This window comes from Osmerus mordax, chromosome 24 (assembly GCF_038355195.1).
Source record: "Osmerus mordax isolate fOsmMor3 chromosome 24, fOsmMor3.pri, whole genome shotgun sequence".
NCBI classification, from domain to species: Eukaryota; Metazoa; Chordata; class Actinopteri; order Osmeriformes; family Osmeridae; genus Osmerus; species Osmerus mordax.
In genome coordinates this window covers 6140598-6155376 of record NC_090073.1, presented here as the reverse complement: position 1 = coordinate 6155376, position 14779 = coordinate 6140598, and the positions used below count along the sequence as shown (strand labels likewise).

Genomic DNA, 14779 nt, shown 5'->3' with positions numbered 1-14779 from the left:
TACCAGCATGCTGCTGGACGGAACGGCACGCGTCTATGGAGGACGTATTTAGCAAGCGCCTGGAGGAGGAAAAGAAATGAAAGCTGGATTAGAGAAGCACATTACACACTCAGGCAGAAATTGACCCATTTCGAAACCAGTCATTGTAGGCAAGATTAGTGTCCGGGTTATGCACTTAATGTTGGACAGACTTGTCTGGCCCCTCACAGCCATAACAAACGGATTTGCTGTGCATCTGTACTCGTGATGACCTACACACTACGACGACTGGATGCAAACGTGTCCCAGAAGACCCGGGTGAGACGCGGGGTGTCACCCACCTGACTGCAGCACGGGCTCGAACTGGCCGGCCATGCAGATCTCCTCCTGCTTCTGGCGGACGATCCTCTGGATGGGGGGGGGCAGGCCGCGGGGGTTACGGGAGAAGATCAGGGAGTAGCCGTCGTCGCAGCTGCCGTCGTCCTTCAGGGTGCGGCAGGCGTAGGTGATGGCGTAGTTGTCGTAGTCGGTGTCAATGATCCAGTAGTTGTCGCCTGGGAACAGGAAGGAGGAGTCAGGTGGCTGAGCGGTTAGGGAATCGGGCTAGTAACCAGAAGGTTGCTGGTTCGATTCCCAGCCGTGCAAAATGACGTTGTGTCCTTGGGCAAGGCACTTCACCCTACTTGCCTCGGGGGAATGTCCCTGTACTTACTGTAAGTCGCTCTGGATAAGAGCGTCTGCTAAATGACTAAATGTAAATGTAAGGAGGAGCGCAATGATTGTCTGTGTGGATGTGTGTCTTAAGTGAAAACGACTAAAGTAGTACAAAAGTACATCGCTTTCTTGTCGTGTTCCTAAGACCTACCTCCGCTGGAAAGGTAGCTAGCCAGGCCCTGGTAGTTCATGAACATCTTGCCAGGGTTAGCAGGGTCAGGCACTGAGTACTGGGCTGCCATGTCAGCGCACACAACCCAGAATCTACAAAGGACATTTGAAAAAGACATTAGAACTTCAGGCTAATCTGTTCAGTTTACTTGACGAGAGATGATGAGAGGGTGCCTAGTCCTGTTGAGAAATCCCGAGAGGCTCTTACCCGAAGAGAGTGACTCTGCCCTTGGAGGCGGCGACCATGGCTCCGTCATCACCGATGGCGTACTCTGCAGAGATGTTGTCCTGGAGGAAGAGGCCTTCTGGGTCCTTCTTCTGCAGGGCATACCACTTCCCTGCATACTACAACACACACACAAACAAAGCTTTTTGCATGAGAGCCGGTTTTAGGGTTAGGAAGTCTGAGGATGGTGAATGGACGCGTTGGGAACTCACTCTCTTGGGGTCGAAGTCCTGTTTGACAGTGAAGCTGTCCACCACACAGGTGGCCCAGCTCTGCTCGATGCAGGCCAGGAGAACAAGGACCAGGGCAAACATGCTGTAGTCCATTCTGAGAGAGACACGGCCATTAGGACTGATACTGGATGAGCGGTACGTAACTATACGACGTCGTAGAGACAGAGTACATTGCGTTTCATCGCAAGATCTCACGATGAATAACGTTCCCCAAAAGACAGATGTAAACAATAAAAACAAACAAGACTTTCAGCAAACACTGTGCAAAAAAAGAACTTACCTGAGTAGGTTGAGCATGTAGCAGGTAGAAAGACGTTGAAGCTGTGTTGTTTTTCAAGTGAAGTGAGGTGTCTGGCCAGGATCCTTATATACCCAAGTCACAGACAACCCTGCTGATTATTTTCACATTGGGAGCCTAAATGGGGGGTTTAAATCTATTGCTAATCCTGTTAACAAAATCCCAACCGTAAGCTGTTAGACTGTTTACCACCATGGAAATGGCTTTATGTAATTGTAGAGGGGCTATATAATAGTCTATAGAGAGACAAAGCACATGTCCAGGGTAATTGTTCACCTTATGACCATGATGCCAAGTCTGTCACACATAGTAACACACTTTTATTTTAGGCAACAGATCACTGCGTAAGGTTCTCAACAGAACAATCAGTATGTTTACATTCGTTGACCTCAGTTGTCCTCAATGCTTTTGGTGTACACTTTGAAAATGATGTATAGGACAAATAAGTTATAAACCTGCTTTATTATGAAGACCAATCATTATTCAATCATACCTTTCCCCTGTCACAAGGATATCATGAGAATGGACAGAAATATTTTTTTTTGAAACATGAGGGACTACTTTGAATGTCAAGACCCAACTAAATAATGTATTTGTTTGGTGAGTATACTTACTGATTGTTTGTTCTTTTAATGAGAAAATACTCAAATGGAATCTTTGCAAACCCCAAAAATATCATAACATGATTAATAGGGAAATCTAAAGCGATGGTTTTCCTTTTGGCATTAAGAGTTCCCATTCTCGGTAACAAACAACACAGTGTTTCTGTCTGAATATTTCCCAGTCGCATAATCTTCTGAGTTGGACCTTGTGCAGCATGTGAATGAAAACACGTGTTGTTGGGGGACTGATCTACGTGGGAGTTTATGTTCAGATGTTCGGAGTTAAGTAACTGTGCTGCAGCCTGAACCAAAATATCCCAGAAGTCTTTACCTGTAATCCCCAACAAAACGTTCCAACGGAAGAGCATTAGTGACCGGACCAGGTGATGAAGAACGCGGAACACAAGCCTATCTTTGCTGAACACAGACGAAACTTACTGTGACACAACTCATTGACCCCGTGACGGGGTCACAGTGACGACATTTGGATCATACACACCTAATAAACTCATTGATACTGTTCCTTAGACAACGGAATAGAAAATGGGATGAATGAGTGATGCCTTAAATAAAAATGCTGTGTTAATTCCCCGTCCATCATCCCTGATCTAAATATATACACATGACTAACATGGTGATCTTAATATATAATATGGCTGATATGTCCTCGGTACTTAAGTTTTGTGATGGTCAGATGGCCTCCTTAGAAGTGACAGACCTGCCATCTGGTGCTCCTGGACAATTGATAATATTCCTAGGCTTATGTGATGGCGTAACTCGTCAAAGGTTTCCATGTCAAAAAATGATATTTTATTCCTACGTTGAGGTTGTAGCAGCAAATAACAGGAAAAGGTTGTGATTTTTTGGCATCAGAAACATAACCCTTAACCATGGAGACCTTGCATCTCTGGAACAAGTTATTTCTAATTCTCATTTCAATCATGACATGACACATAGCAGGACAATCTATTTATAGTGAAAAAGAATGACATGGATAAAAAACACCAATACACCAATTTTCCATATAGTTACTGTGCATTTATGTGACGTTGTCATGGGTACAATTGTGAACTTCCAATGATGGATTTAAATAACATGCCATGTAAATGCATACTGAGCACCATCTTCTCTGGCACAAAAAGGGGATTTGAGGTATAAGTGTGACAGAATGTTTGACCATGGATATCCAAAAAGGAAAAAAAAGAGGGTTTCCATAAAGGAAAAACAGTTAGTAGATAAGTTGACCTTCCCAGATAAATGACTTCTTGTAGATTCTCATTTCAAAATGGATTCTTCACTGGCTGTAGAGAGAACAGAAAAAGAGGTCAAGTTTCAAGTACCAAATAAACTGACACTTTAAACATGCAACTGGTATGATTTTACATGAAACAAGTTCAGTATTTGGCTACATGGAAACTTTATGTTGTCTATAATGACCTATGTCTTTATGAAAAATGCTTTAAATGTGGAAAGTGAGTCTTCCTGGTCAAATAAACAGACCTTCAGCAAGCTCTTTAGCAATACGCTCCTTCTCTACACGAATCTTCTTCTCCTCCTCTTCCACGCGTCTTTCTTCTGCAGCAATGGGCTTCAGTTCATCTGAAATTCAATACAAGAACACTTCTTTCCTTTGACATTGGCTATTGTTTTGAGTTATTTTTCACTTCCATTGTGTGCCTTCTTGTGAGTAAAATGTCAAATATATCTGCTAGACTTGTTACCATAGACTGTTTCTTTTTACAGTCTATGCTTGTTAAGAGCATTGCTGTTTGCAAAGTCAGTTAGCCTACATTCTGTACGGTGCAATTCGACATCGCCTAAACTTGACATTGTAGCTCCTTACGACCTTAGCTGGCTAGTTAGCTTTAAATCATACGTGATGTCAATGACTATGCTTTGCTTTATTGTGGACACAAACTTACCATATCGTCGCTTGCCATAGATAATGCCAGCTATGAGAGCGGAGTATCTGGCCGTCTGTAAAGAAATAAACGTCAAAGCAACATTACTAGGCCTAGGTTTACATAAGAGGGTGTGAAACTAGCTAGTCTAGCTACAGGCTGAAGAACTTTTTTAGTACGTTTAGCTTGTTGGCAACATTTAAGCTAGATATAAATGTTATACTGGTCAAGACTGGTTTTTATGCATGTAATTTAATGCCTGCACGTTGGCTGCAGTATATCTAGCTTTAGTACCAGCAAGCTCTAGAGCGAGCAAATCTTAACGAAATCATATAATAATTTCTAGGACTTTGCAATTGCAAAAGCAAAGAATAACGCTTTAGTGACACAAACCTTGATAAGCGGTGATACTTGTACTGGAGGGACCATTTTTCTGCTGAATCTGGCTGTTTAGCCTGCTCCAATGTAGCTTCACAACAGAGGTCACTTTCCCTGCGAAGAGGATTTCGGGAAAACAGTGACGCCTCTTTTTACTTTTTTATTTTCACCACAAGATGTCAGCAGACATCCATTTAACGCTGACACCTAAATCATTTTATTAGACGCGTCAGTGTGTCTAAAATACTTCAGAGATCGGACAGATGACCATATTTCTGTCATTTTCCTTATCACATGCTATATTATGTAACCCAAAACAAAGCTTTAATTCACAGATGACGTGTTAGAAAAATATTTATTTCATTCATTTCCAGGCAAACAAAAAGCAGCATGTGAGCAGAAAAGTACATTTTGGTAGAAAACAGGAACTTGCTAAGTCATTAATTATTAGTCATTATTAAAAGAAAGGTGTAATACAAAAGATACATGATCTGACCTTTCACCTATCAGATCAGGCAGCACAATTGCTCAGTTACCTTAGCCAATGTACTTCCAATCAGGAACTTTATCTAGGTAGGCATATTCGATCCAGTTTTCGTTGTATTACTGTATTTTACTGAGGCTGGGAAATCTCTTTAAAAAGTATTGTTCAACTGTGAGTGTTTCCACAACAAATGGTCATCTTTCTCACTATCCTTTTGGCAAATCTGATTTTACCCCTGTTCTTCATGTTCGCTGTGTACTCATTGGACTTGAGCTTTGAATAATAGTCCGAGAATTTGTTGAAGAGGATCGAGATAGGAAGGCCGTTGAGGATGATCCCAAAAGAGATGCAGAAGAAAGCAAAAAGGCGTCCCAGAAGCGTCTCTGGATAAACGTCCCCGTAACCAACCGTGGAGATGCTGACCTGCAGGGGACAGGTAAAGGTCAAAGGTCATTAGGGGTGGCGTAGCCTACATGATATGCTGTATGCCCACGGCATACGTGTACTTGTTACAAATACAACATGTTTTAATGAAAGTGTTGGTTGAGTGGTCCTGGGGCCGGCTGACGATAATGACTTGCTGAAAATGGCAATACAGGTGTCTATTCCAGCTCATCCACATACAGAAATGTTGTCTGTAAGTGTATATAGGTGCTTTGAGAAACCTAGATGTATGTTTTTATTCACTTTGTGGAATGTCTGTCTTTTATGGCTGCAGAAGCCCAATCCAAATGTTCCACTTTGTGGGACAATAGCTCATCTTGTATGTCTTGTAAAATCCATCTATGAGCTATTAAGTACAGAAAGGTGAGCTGCCCATATTTTAATTTGGTGCCAGGTATTCAAATACTAGGCAGTGTAATAGAATTATAGTGTTAAAACACCCTCTCAGAGCCATACACGCATCTAAGTATTGCCAGGCAGGCAGCAAACAAGCTTATGTATAAAGGAACATATCCCAGGAGCAATCCTGACCTGTCCAAATTCTACTGTGAATAATAAAACAGTTGTATACAACTGTGGAAAGAAGAGAGCTCACTGGAACAGTGTCATACAGTTCAAGTTCACCACACAAGATTCTCTCAGTTACGATTAGAGTTTAAAAATGACAACAACAAAAAAATGCTAAATGATAACATTTAGCATTTTAGACACTTTGTCCAAATTGACATACAAACCGTGCATTAATAAAGCACATGCCAAACAGAAGACCATGGATAAGAAGTGCATAGTTCTACCGTATTTCAGTGGTCAGAGTCAGGGAATGGTCTGTGTTTACCCGCCACATCGCAAAGCGACCATACAGAGGCCTTCTGGGTTTCGAGACAAGAAGTATACTCACAGCTGCCCACCACCAAGCATGGGGGATGCTGGTGAAGTTGGTCTGAGGAACGTCATGCTCCACCGTGTACACCATGGCGGAGAAGCTGAAGATTCCCATGGCGATGAAGAGAAACAGGCAGCCCACCTGCTGGTAACACTGGCGGAGGGTGAACCCGAAAGCCCTCAGTCCCGTGGAGTGGCGGGCCAGCTTCAAGATACGGAAGATGCGCATCAGCCTCATGATCCGTAGCACCTGGCCCAGTTTCCCCACCTGGCCCACCGCTTTCATGTCGCTCTCGTGCTTGATGTCTGCTTGCTTGTCGAAGCACTCCAAACCCAGCTGCACGTACTGAGGCAGGATGGCTACCAGGTCCACAGTGTTGAGGACGCTCCTGCCAAAGGTGTGGAGATCCGGCGTGGAGGCCAAGCGTAGGAGATACTCCATCGTGAAGAAGGCAATGCAGAGCGACTCCACATATTCAAAGTAGGTTCTTCCGCTGGGGAGACCCGCATGGGTCTTGAACTGCATCTCCTCCACGGTGTTCAATGTCATGGCCACCAGGGACACCAAGACAAACAGGCTGGAGGCCAGGGCCATAAGCTTGGCCGGGACGGAGGAGAAAGGCTTCTCCATCAAGTTCCAGATGATCCGGCGCTCGTGGCCCATGAACATGCCCCGGAAGAGCTCCTCGTTCTCCTCGATCTCCACCTCGGCCTCCAGCTCCCTCTGGATCTTCAGCTGCTCGTTCAGCTCGTCCTGGCGCTCCTCGAAGGAGATCCGGCAGCAGCGGTGGGTGTTCTTGATCCTCACCCCCCAGTAGTTGATCTCCTCCAGGAAGTTGCGGGGGCACAGCTCGTCTTTGATCCACAGGACGCCCGTTCGGTAGAAGGTGAAGATGTTGTTGAAGACGTCCGGGTCTCGGTCGAAGAAATACTCGTTGTTCTTCACCGTGTAGTCGTCGCACAGGTCAAGTTTTTTGTTATGGTCCGTGTAGGTGGCCAGGCGACCTATCCTGGTTTTGGGGTACTTGGCAGCCACCCTGTATGCTATTTGATAGGGCTTCCCCCCGACGTTGATGTTGAGCATGTAGTTTCTGGCCGGGGAGGAAAGCCTGGAAACGGCACAGGACACTCTACCGTCGTCATCCTCATCGTCATATTCGGCGTAGATATCGTAGATGTCTCTGCTCAGCTCTTGCATGGAGTTCCATTCTTTCATGCAGCAGTCCTTGACGAACGGCAAGGAGCTATTGTCAGAGGTCTGTGGGGCATCTTCCGGCCCGGTGACTTTGTAGTTGGGGAAGAGGCTCTGTCTTCTGTTCCATAGGTTTAGCACCTTGCTGGGGCTCCCCATGTTAGCGCCCTGGGTTACACAGCAGACAGCCCTCTCAGACCGCTCAGTATTCCTCCCCTCTAATACCCCCTCGGTAAAGAACAAAGGATGCGATCAGGACACCTCACAGCCCCATTAATGTTGCTGACTGAGAGGATCCATGTGCTTACAGGGAATTTAAATACTCTTATCCCCTGCCTAGCAGTCTGGCTGATTGTGACGTGCGCCCTATAACATGTCTTATGGAACATCCCTCGTCGACTTACTTCCTCAGACCGACACTCAGCGGGTGGCCAAAGTGTTGGCCAGGGACCTAAACAATGCATTCTATAACAGTTGTCTTGGATGCTCTTATCTATTCTATTATTTCGGAATAAATGCTTATTTACCTTTTTGAAACGTGATTTAATGCCACGCTTAATTTGTTTGAGAGCAAATACCAAATCTATCAGTTTAAAGAATAGAGTTATGGATTCAGGTGGTGGAGACAGGTGGCTGAGCGGTTAGGGAATTGGGCTAGTAATCAGAAGGTTGCCGGTAGGATTCCTGGACGTGTCAAATTACGTTGTGTCCTTGGGCAAGGCACTTCACCCTACTTGCCTCGGGGGAATGTCCCTGTACGTACGTAAGTCGCTCTGGATAAGAGCGTCTGCTAAATGACTAAAATGTAAATGTACAGTTAAATCATTTTAAATGTAAAGGTACGGTATTCATGATGTGCATGGTGTGATTGGCAGTCAAATAACATGTATGCTTGTGCAGAGATATTGCTGAGCATGTGCAATGTGAATGCTGGCAAAGCATTGTGCCCTGTTCGGTAATCTTTTTGTAATCCCATGTCTCATAGGAATGTGAAGATTAGTTGATGGCTCGCAAGTCCAGGGGACAAAAGAAGGTGGCTTGTTTCTGCTCAGCTATAGATGATTGCTGTTCCAGTCCACATTAATAATTCAACAAAATGTATGATATTGCACTTTTTGACACATACAAATTAAAACACAATTCCACCCTTTGGGAACAATGAGGGTGTCATGTTAAACAAGGATTAGGGCATTATCTAATGACCAATTAGACTACTTATTGTGTGAGGGGTAAAGGGTGAGGGGGGATAGAGGGGTGCGTGTGAGGCATTCTCACACAACACTCGTGGTCAACACTTCGACCAGCTCTATTGATACAGGACATCACAAGCACAGACAAAGACAAACACCAACAAACATAAACATAATTATGAGGTGTCAATTCTACAATAACATTTCCATAAAGAGTCTACGTCTCCACAAGCTCCAATCAGAAGAACCACTCAAACGTTTAGTTTTCTAAACATAATTTTTGCTTTGAAAAGGAATTCTGGATGTCCAATTGACATGCTGTATGAGAGGTGTATACAACCAGATGTAATCTTGTGCGTGTGTTATCTCTGTTTCATCCTCCACTGCTCCTAACAGTGTTAATAGGTTAAAACAATTAAGGACTTACTTACTGACATGTCATTTGAATAAATCTGTCACACCCTGGACTGTCACGGTAGTGTGTCAAGAGAATTAAGCGTGTGAACTAAGATTTTCATTCGTTACCAAGTCAACTGAAAAGACGCCATGTTTTTATAACTGCACTTGTAGATATAACAGAATGATTCTGTTGAATTCCATTGAGGATTAACAAGGAAGATGTATATGGATGCTATTGAACCAGGCTTGAATTTGGCATCTAAATGTGTGTTGAAAACATTGAACTTGTTTAAAATAATTTGGTGCATGTAGTTGATTTGGAAGGCAATAATGCTTAATTGGTTTTGTCAAAGGATCCTTAAGGATCCTTCGTTTGAATGCACCTGGGAGAAATAATGAATAAAAATGCTTACTAGATAAAATGTGTATTTGCATACGATGTGTTAGAAATTGCTTCCATATGTGTATTTAGACAGGATGGATTAGCAATAGCTTGCAGTATGTTTTAGAACTCTTTTCCATTCTGTTATGGATAAGCAACTGCTTACTGATGTGCATTTTAGATAAGATGTGTTAAAACGTCTTGCGTAAAGTTTCAGACAGGAGGCCTCTGTATGACAGCTAGAAACTGTTAGTGTAGGATGTATTAGTAACTACCTGCATAGTAGCGAGTCATATGGCTGAGCGGTTAGAGAATCGGGCTATTAATCAGAAGGTTGCCGGTTCGGTTCCTGTACTAAATGACGTTGTGTCCTTGGGCAAAGCACTTCACCCTACTTGCCTCAGGGAGAATGTCCCTGTACTTACTGTAATTCGCTCTGGATAAGAGCGTCTGCTAAATGACTAAATGTAAATGTAAAAGTCGTCTCAACAAGCCCCATATTTGCAACATGTTGGGCCACACCCCCATCAACAGCGCAAGATGCAAACCAACGTACCTGCATTCTGACAGCGCTTCAATGGAGACTAGCAGCTAACCACTGGATACCGTTAGAAAACTGCTGCTCTGAGTGATGCAGTGTGTGAGTTTTAAAATAGTAGTTTTTGACAATCAAGTGCCACCCCAATTAAAAGACTGTCCAGAGCTGGCCCCCCCAGAAATAGTGTCCTGGCTACGCCCCTGTATAAAAGATTCAGGTGTCAGGGAGTCAGGTGGCTGAGCGGTTAGGGAAGCGGGCTTGTAATCAGAAGGCTGCCAGTTCGATTCCCGGCCGTGCCAGATGACGTTGTGTCCTTGGGCAAGGCACTTCACCCTACTTGCCTCAGGGAGAATGTCCCTGTACTTACTGTAAGTCGCTCTGGATAAGAGCGTCTGCTAAATGACTAAATGTAAATGTAAAAGATCCCTTGATGTTATATTGAAAGCCCAGTGACGTTGCGACACTGTGGTTAGTTGGGTGTAGTTGGACTCTCGCAAGGGAGTCTCTAACAAACCCAAAACTAAACGTGTGATCTCCGCACACGCAACCTATGGAAACCTTGTGACTTGGGTCATAGGCGAGACAGTTGAGGGGCTGGCCCAAAAGCCGGTCAGCGCCGCACACACATACTCGTTGTGAGCCCACACGATCGTTCAACAGTTTCAAGACCTACAGTAATATAACTGTGTATCCTTCTATACAATGGTTTCCATGGGCCTCCTCAAGGCCTTTGTCAAATGGTTATTTCACTTCAGATATTTCCATCATGACTGCATTTTAATATAGAAAAGTATATGTTTGGGAGCAGCTCTCAATCATGGTATACATCCTGCAGTTGTGATAGCATTAACAGAAAAGGGCTGGTGCGTTTTGCACCCCAAATAATTCGAGCTTCAAGGGCTTCCCAATCCCACTCCACCAGATTAAAGACGCTTTATCATCTCAGGAGGACAGATGACTAATAGCCCAAAGGACTTAATCTGCTCTACACAGATAGACGTGCTGTGGTCTGTCTGCTAAGGAGCAACGGTCATGGATGTCAAATTCATTACAGTACCCTGTGTCAGGGCCGGCCCAAGCCTTTATAGGGCCTTAAGCAGAATTGATTTGGGGGCCCCTCCGAATTTGTATAATTATCATTAACATAATATATATAATTTTTTAATTAAGCTGTAATTGTGCTCTTGGGAGCCCTCTGGTGGCTACGGGGGCCCTAAGCAGCCGCTGCCCTGTGTCATGATCAAATTCGAAGTGTGTTGAGTTGGAGCACCTTGGAGCACCTCTAACATGGGCCAGAACGATTTGGTATATTAACAACTGAAAGAGATGGGCTATAGCCTACACACTCTTTGTATGTTTTAATAAAGGTTAACTGAAAATATTTATTCTGGTCAGAGTTAGAGTCGGGGTTAATGTCATCTGCCCCAAGATTTACTGCACAAACTGAACAAATGTAGCCTACCTGATTAAAAGTCCATGTATAGCCTAAAGTGATTAGAATGATTTGGCAACAGCGACATTCAGCAACTAGATGGCAGTAGTTACCGTCTCTAGCAGTTGTTAGTTCTATCAAGCTGAAAACAAGAAGAAGACTTTCAATCGGGAAAAATGGCTACCCCAGCTGGTTGTGAACATTACGTGCGCAGCTGTTTGATGAAAGTGAGCTAACTAGCTACTTGTGTAATTTATGCAGAACTGCTTATAATTCCTTTGCGCTAAGAAAACATATTTTTTAACATGTTCTTATTTTCACTCGCGGCAACATTTTACATATAACGCTTCGTGCTAACTAGCACTAGCTAGCTGCCTAACTGGCTGGCTGGTCTACTGTACAGTAGACTAGAGTGCTAGTTGGAAGAAAAACATGAAGACTTGTGATTCTTTCAAGAAAAATTGGTTAGCTAGTTACCCATGCCTTGGCAGTATGAATTCTAGCTATGCATGATGCTAAATTGGTCATCAGAAGATTTAGTTTCAAGCCCTGTCATTCATATAGACATCTAGCTAGATCTAGCTTTTCCTAAAACTCATATAGCTACTGCCACTTGTACAGTACTTTGTCGTTTTAAAGTCTAGCTGGATACGATTGCTCTGTAACCGTTACTCTTCCTCCCTAAGGCACCTTGCTGTGGCAAATTATACGTCTGTCGATTGTGCCACGATGCAAAAGAGGATCATGAAATGGACCGTTTCCAGGTTAAAGAGGTCCAGTGCTCTCATTGTCTCACAGTGCAGGAGGTAGGTGCAGGTCATAGTGTTGTTGGGCACGAGTTGCGTATTCTTTCAATACACTGTCTGCATCGTTATGTATGGTTCACACATTGTGAACTAGGACAAACCCAGGCAATCTCCATGGTCCTAACGCTAATGTGAAAAGCTATAGTTTATTGTGTTTTTCCAGCCTAAGGGCAGAGCTACACTGATTAATTACCTATTGATGTTAAAGTGCCGTTTCTGTTATTCCTTCAGGCACACCAAACTTGCCAGGAGTGTAATGTGAAATTTGGGGATTACTATTGTGATATCTGCCACTTGTTTGATAAGGATAAAAAACAGTATCACTGTCAACCCTGTGGAATTTGCAGGTGAGAAACATTTAATCTAACCACAGTGTCTTAATGTAATCGTTAGAAGAGATTAATAACTATTATTGTGCTTGCCTGCAGGATTGGCCCTAAAGAAAAATATTTCCACTGTGAAAAGTGCAATCTCTGTTTAGCAAGTGAAATGCAAGGGAACCACAAGGTGATTAACCATATGTATCTATCCAGTTGCAACCAATGGATACATTTGTGAATGACTTCATTTGAATCTCTTTTGTTTATCTTTCAAGTGTGTTGAAAATGTTTCAAGACAGAACTGCCCAGTGTGTATGGAGGTAAGGAAATAATAGGTAGGAATGATGATAGCATTTCTATTGTTAGCCAGTGTTTCTCTGGCAGTTCCTCTCAATGCATACTGTTATATTTTCTCTCCTCTTATGCATACTGTTATATTTTCTCTCCTTATGCATACTGTTATATTTTCTCTCTTATGCATACTGTTATATTTTCTCTCCTCAGGATATCCACACATCCAGAATAGGAGCCCATGTTCTTCCCTGCGGGCATCTTCTGCATAAGTATGACCTAAGATACAGTTCACATCTCTTTATTGCTCTCAGAACTTCATTTCTTTTCAACTGTGCATAAACAGTTGCATCATCGGGGAGACCATTTAACTAGACGCTAACGTGGTTTGGTTGTGTTCTACAGAACATGCTTTGATGACATGGTCAGAACAGGGTAATTATCATAATCCTTCTCAAATGACATTCTGCCAGTGAATCATTATCGTTTATGGGGAACCATAAGCGTTTTATTCAGCCTCGCTATCTACTTCCTGGTGACTCAAATACATGTGTCCTATGCAGTGCGTATCGCTGCCCGCTCTGCATGCACTCTGTGTGGAACATGGAGGACCAATGGGAAATGATGGATAGAGAGATCGCCCAGTCCCCTATGCCCACTGAATACCAGGATGCTACTGTGAAGGTAATACACTCATTTAGGATAATTTTATCCTGGGAGAATGGCAATCATGTCTAGACAGATTTGACTAGGTTTGTTTTTAGAGAGGATTGTTGTTGTTTTTTTAAGATTGGGAAAGGCTCTGAGGTATTTCAACCTTTTTAATATAATTTTGTCTCTTCTTCCCTTGTTTCTCTTTCCTCTGTCTGTCTCTTTCCTGTCGCAGATCATATGTAATGACTGTCAGGCCCACTGTACAGTTCCATTCCATGTCCTGGGCATGAAGTGTGGGGGTTGTGGCTCCTACAACACGGCCCAGGATGGAGGCCTCATGCAGCAGCTCCCGGAACGAGCAGCCCAGCCACAAGAACAACAACAACAGCAGCAGCAGCAACCAGAACCAGAGCAGGAGACCCAGTCTCAGTGATGACACATTGGCAATCCATCCTAGTCCGCTAGACTAAGCACTTGTTTGCCCGTTTGTCTCCCTTTCTCAACGATCCCATTTGCTGAAGATTAAAGACCTTTAAGTCTAAATGGCTCGATCCTAAATGTTCAGTTGTGCTTTTAAGGTCTAATGTCCTTAAACGTTAGTCTATTTGTTGTTAAACAGCACTACTAAATGGTGTATGATTATACATTTTAAAATGACTAAAGGTAGAATACAGATTTGGTCTTCAATATATTTTTCATACAGTAACCACTCTTGCATTGAACATAGTCTGGCAATATGTATTGAAGGCAAGGGTGTATTTAAGAAAAGGCATTTGATTCAATATTGTTGAGTTCTGGAATGTATGTGGCATCAATATTATGTTAACCCCTCTGACCAGGGGGGCATTCCACAAAGCAGGTCATGTGACATACCTGGGTAAGTTAACTCCCCAGCTGACACCCAGCGTTGTAGCAACATTGCCCGTAGGTTGCTGCAAAATTGTGAATTAACCTGGTAAGTTAACCTACCAGCTATGTTGCAAAACCTGCTTAATGGAATACCCCCCAGACCTGTCTCAATGCATGGCTAAACAGGAAAATCTGAAATTTTGCTACATGAATGGGATATATATAAGAAATACACACTTGTGTATGTGAGAAACTCAGGTAACTCAAAGTATTGTTAAAACTTTTTGAATTTAATTTAGCTCAAAATTATTTGATTTAAACTTTGTAGCATTTGATGCTTGAATGTGTATTAAATGAGTAATACTAAATAATTTGGAATTGTTAGTACGGTTGCTTTAGAGGTGTGAGGTGGTG

The 14779-nt window shown here is 43.1% G+C and overlaps 3 protein-coding genes and 1 long non-coding RNA gene across 4 annotated transcripts; 1 reads left to right on the top strand and 3 right to left on the bottom strand.

Moving 5' to 3' along the window:
- Positions 1-312: 312 nt before the first annotated feature.
- On the bottom strand, positions 313-1620 carry LOC136933106 (purpurin-like). The gene is made up of 5 exons (XM_067228486.1): positions 1604-1620; positions 1303-1417; positions 1073-1209; positions 845-957; positions 313-533 (listed from the first exon to the last, which is right to left on the bottom strand). The coding sequence occupies exons 1-5, from the start codon at positions 1618-1620 to the stop codon at positions 313-315; spliced, it is 603 nt and encodes a 200-aa protein (XP_067084587.1).
- A 1557-nt stretch (positions 1621-3177) lies between these two features.
- Positions 3178-4634, bottom strand: LOC136932874 (uncharacterized). Its single transcript, XR_010874778.1, has 4 exons — positions 4518-4634; positions 4146-4200; positions 3724-3822; positions 3178-3524 (listed from the first exon to the last, which is right to left on the bottom strand). It is a non-coding gene; the product is annotated as an uncharacterized lncRNA (long non-coding RNA).
- A 517-nt stretch (positions 4635-5151) lies between these two features.
- Positions 5152-7663, bottom strand: kcnv2b (potassium channel, subfamily V, member 2b). Its single transcript, XM_067228485.1, has 2 exons — positions 6329-7663; positions 5152-5409 (listed from the first exon to the last, which is right to left on the bottom strand). Exons 1-2 carry the CDS (start codon positions 7661-7663, stop codon positions 5152-5154), a joined length of 1593 nt encoding a protein of 530 aa, XP_067084586.1.
- Positions 7664-11621: 3958 nt separating this feature from the next.
- On the top strand, positions 11622-14097 carry rchy1 (ring finger and CHY zinc finger domain containing 1). Its single transcript, XM_067227974.1, has 9 exons — positions 11622-11672; positions 12132-12251; positions 12483-12598; positions 12680-12758; positions 12847-12891; positions 13076-13134; positions 13268-13297; positions 13426-13546; positions 13749-14097. The coding sequence occupies exons 1-9, from the start codon at positions 11622-11624 to the stop codon at positions 13947-13949; spliced, it is 822 nt and encodes a 273-aa protein (XP_067084075.1). The 3' UTR covers positions 13950-14097.
- Positions 14098-14779: the final 682 nt, after the last annotated feature.

Bases quoted from the DNA above. Each gene is read 5' to 3' on its own strand.
- LOC136933106 (XM_067228486.1), bottom strand. The intron at 1,210-1,302 runs GTGAGTTCCCAA...TGTGTGTTGTAG, and splicing joins AGGACTTCGACCCCAAGAGA to TATGCAGGGAAGTGGTATGC. The intron at 958-1,072 runs GTAAGAGCCTCT...TGTCCTTTGTAG, and splicing joins GGCAGAGTCACTCTCTTCGG to ATTCTGGGTTGTGTGCGCTG.
- rchy1 (XM_067227974.1), top strand. From the start codon at position 11,622: ATGGCTACCCCAGCTGGTTGTGAACATTACGTGCGCAGCTGTTTGATG. The intron at 12,252-12,482 runs GTAGGTGCAGGT...TTATTCCTTCAG, and splicing joins ATTGTCTCACAGTGCAGGAG to GCACACCAAACTTGCCAGGA. The intron at 13,135-13,267 runs GTATGACCTAAG...TGTGTTCTACAG, and splicing joins TGCGGGCATCTTCTGCATAA to AACATGCTTTGATGACATGG.
- kcnv2b (XM_067228485.1), bottom strand. From the start codon at position 7,663: ATGGGGAGCCCCAGCAAGGTGCTAAACCTATGGAACAGAAGACAGAGC. The intron at 5,410-6,328 runs GTGAGTATACTT...TGTCCCCTGCAG, and splicing joins ATGCTTGGTGGTGGGCAGCT to GTCAGCATCTCCACGGTTGG.